We start from the raw sequence: 2,500 nt of genomic DNA, 5'->3' as shown, positions 1-2,500 counted from the left end.
TACAAAACATATAAAACTTTATTTTCGTTCGCTGTACATTTACAATGCCACTGCCCATGAACTTATGACCTCAAACCCACTTGTTAAAAAAATGATGTAACACTCTGCCATATTGTCAATTTAACATTCAGTTATTTACATAGGACAATGGTTGTGTGTGCGACTTCCATGGCTTGGTGTGGGGGTTGGTGTTGAGTGTGTGTGTGTGCGTGAGTGTGTGTGTGACTGTCATGGCCATTTTAATTGAGGTGTGTGGATTATAGTGAAGTGTGTGTGCGTGCGTGTGTGTGCGCGCGTTTAGACCGCCATGGCCATCTTAATTGTGGGGTGTGGATTGTAGTCCAGGATCTCAAAGTCGTCTGAGCGGAAGTCGTCGATGCTCTGGACCTCTCGACGGATGTGGAGCTTAGGGAACGCTCGCGGCTCCCGCGTCAACTACACACACAGAGGGGAAGAGAGTAAAGTGCAAATAAATACATGAGTGGAAGACAGATACTTAATCCCTTGAGAACAATAGCAGTAAGTGAAGAATTCATGCAAACCTCCTTGGTCAGGTGCGTAGGAGTGGAACCCCTAGGTCACCAACGTTAAAGCAAAGAAAGCTCCCACACACTGTTCACATTTCGGTCTACTGACCTTCTTCAAGCAATTCAAACCTTTGTTTGTGTTCTCACAAATGCAAGCGCATGCATGCACACACACACACACACACACACACACACACACACACACACACACACACACACACACACACACACACACACACACACACACACACACACACACACACACACACACACACACACACACACACACACCTGTTCCTTGAGTGGTTCCACGTGGTTGGAGTAGATGTGAGCATCTCCCAGAGTGTGGACAAAGTCACCAGGCTGCAATAGATAAACAGAAAAACACAAATAAACACAAATAAACACACACACACACACACACACACACACACACACACACACACACACACACACACACACACACACAGTGTCAGCTTCAAAACTTTGTTTCAAATTTTGAGTGGGTCTAGTCTATACACATCATTGAATGTGTGTCCACTATGTGTGTGCAGTGTATGGAGGAGCACGCAGGTGAACAAGGTGCAGCTAGCGATACTGAATAATGGCAGCCCAAGCCCCATACCTCCTGTGTGTGTGTGTCTCTGTGTGTCTGTCTGTGTGTGTGTGTGTGTGTGTGTGTGTGTCTCTGTGTGTCTGTCTGTGTGTGTGTGTGTGTGTGTGTGTGTGTGTACCTTGAGTCCTGTGATGTGGGCGATCATGTATGTGAGCAGGGCGTAGCTGGCGATGTTGAATGGCACCCCAAGTCCCATGTCTCCCGAGCGCTGGTACAGCTGACACGACAACTCGCCCTCACTCACGTAGAACTGGCACAGAGCATGGCACGGGGGCAGCGCCATCAGAGGCAGATCTAGGGGGGGGAGAGAGAGAGAGGGAAAGTGAGAGTGTGTGTGAGAGAGAGACAGGAAGTGTATTTGTGTATGTGGCACAGAGCATGGCACGGGGGGGGGTTATAATGCGTGTTGTGGTGCCTACAATGATCTGAGGTTCGCATTGTATAAGCAAAGAAGGCAGATTAATAAAGAGGATTCAAACCCCACCCACCCAATGCAAAAGAGTGTGCTCAAGTTGGGTGTCCTAAGGGGGCGTTGTCACCTCATTCCTCTTCTCTTTTTGAGGTGCTTGCACAAGAAGTGCGCTACCGTCATCTGCAGCACTAAGGGGACTCCATTTATTGTCAACCTCAAGACTCTGAAGGTCTCCTAACCGAAGGTCTCCTAAAGGGGCGTTCACCCAACATCACATGGATACCGGAATAGAACTAGAATGAAGTATCTCTCTCTCTAAGATCTCTGGTATAAGCGATGGATCAACACCGCAACTGGTCACATGCTGTAGGAAAGGCAGAAATATGCGAAAGCATCAGAGCGAACACAATGAAAATTCTTGTTGCATTCAACACATTGGTGTCTGTGTGACGGAGGTGTTCCTGCACAGTTGGTCCCCCTCGGGACCGCGAACTTACAACCTCGTCAACTACATCGGTTCGGCAATGGGAGGTACAGTACGAGACCGCTGAGCTAAAGGGCCGGTCTGATAGTCCAACGCTACGGCACTATATTGAGGCTTCGGGAGGGAGGTTTACTAAAGTTCCATGCCACACTCTGCTAGTTAGCCTCCGTAAAATCTGTGCATATTTGTGTGTACACTGTACCTTTAGGGTTCCATGCGCACATGATGATGCGTCTGTCGTCTGGGTTGTTCTTGATGGTGTCAATCACTTTCTGAAGCTGATCAACTCCCTGACCCGAGTAGTCTTTAAAAATAAAAAAATAAATAAAAACAAGTCAGTCAGTTTCTACAGCTAGTCAACTCACTGACCTTAATAGTCCACAACACACACACACACACACACACACACACACACACACACACACACACACACACACACACACACACACACACACACACAC

The 2,500-nt window shown here is 47.7% G+C and overlaps 1 protein-coding gene across 1 annotated transcript in view; it reads right to left on the bottom strand.

Annotated features, from left to right (window-relative positions):
- tyms (thymidylate synthetase) overlaps positions 1–2,500 on the bottom strand; it is a 4,340-nt gene that overhangs the window by 31 nt on the left and 1,809 nt on the right. Inside the window, exons 4-7 of the mRNA XM_063206215.1 lie at positions 2,242–2,343; positions 1,262–1,437; positions 819–890; positions 1–435 (exon numbers count right to left, since the gene is read on the bottom strand). The exon at positions 1–435 is cut by the window's left edge and continues 31 nt beyond it. Of these exons, the coding sequence (XP_063062285.1) occupies positions 298–435; positions 819–890; positions 1,262–1,437; positions 2,242–2,343 (488 nt within the window). The 3' untranslated portion in view covers positions 1–297. The remainder of the gene's footprint in view (positions 436–818; positions 891–1,261; positions 1,438–2,241; positions 2,344–2,500) is intronic.

Source organism: Engraulis encrasicolus, chromosome 9 (assembly GCF_034702125.1).
Source record: "Engraulis encrasicolus isolate BLACKSEA-1 chromosome 9, IST_EnEncr_1.0, whole genome shotgun sequence".
NCBI classification, from domain to species: Eukaryota; Metazoa; Chordata; class Actinopteri; order Clupeiformes; family Engraulidae; genus Engraulis; species Engraulis encrasicolus.
Note: the sequence above shows the minus strand (reverse complement) of the source record. Positions and strands in the feature narration are given on the sequence as shown.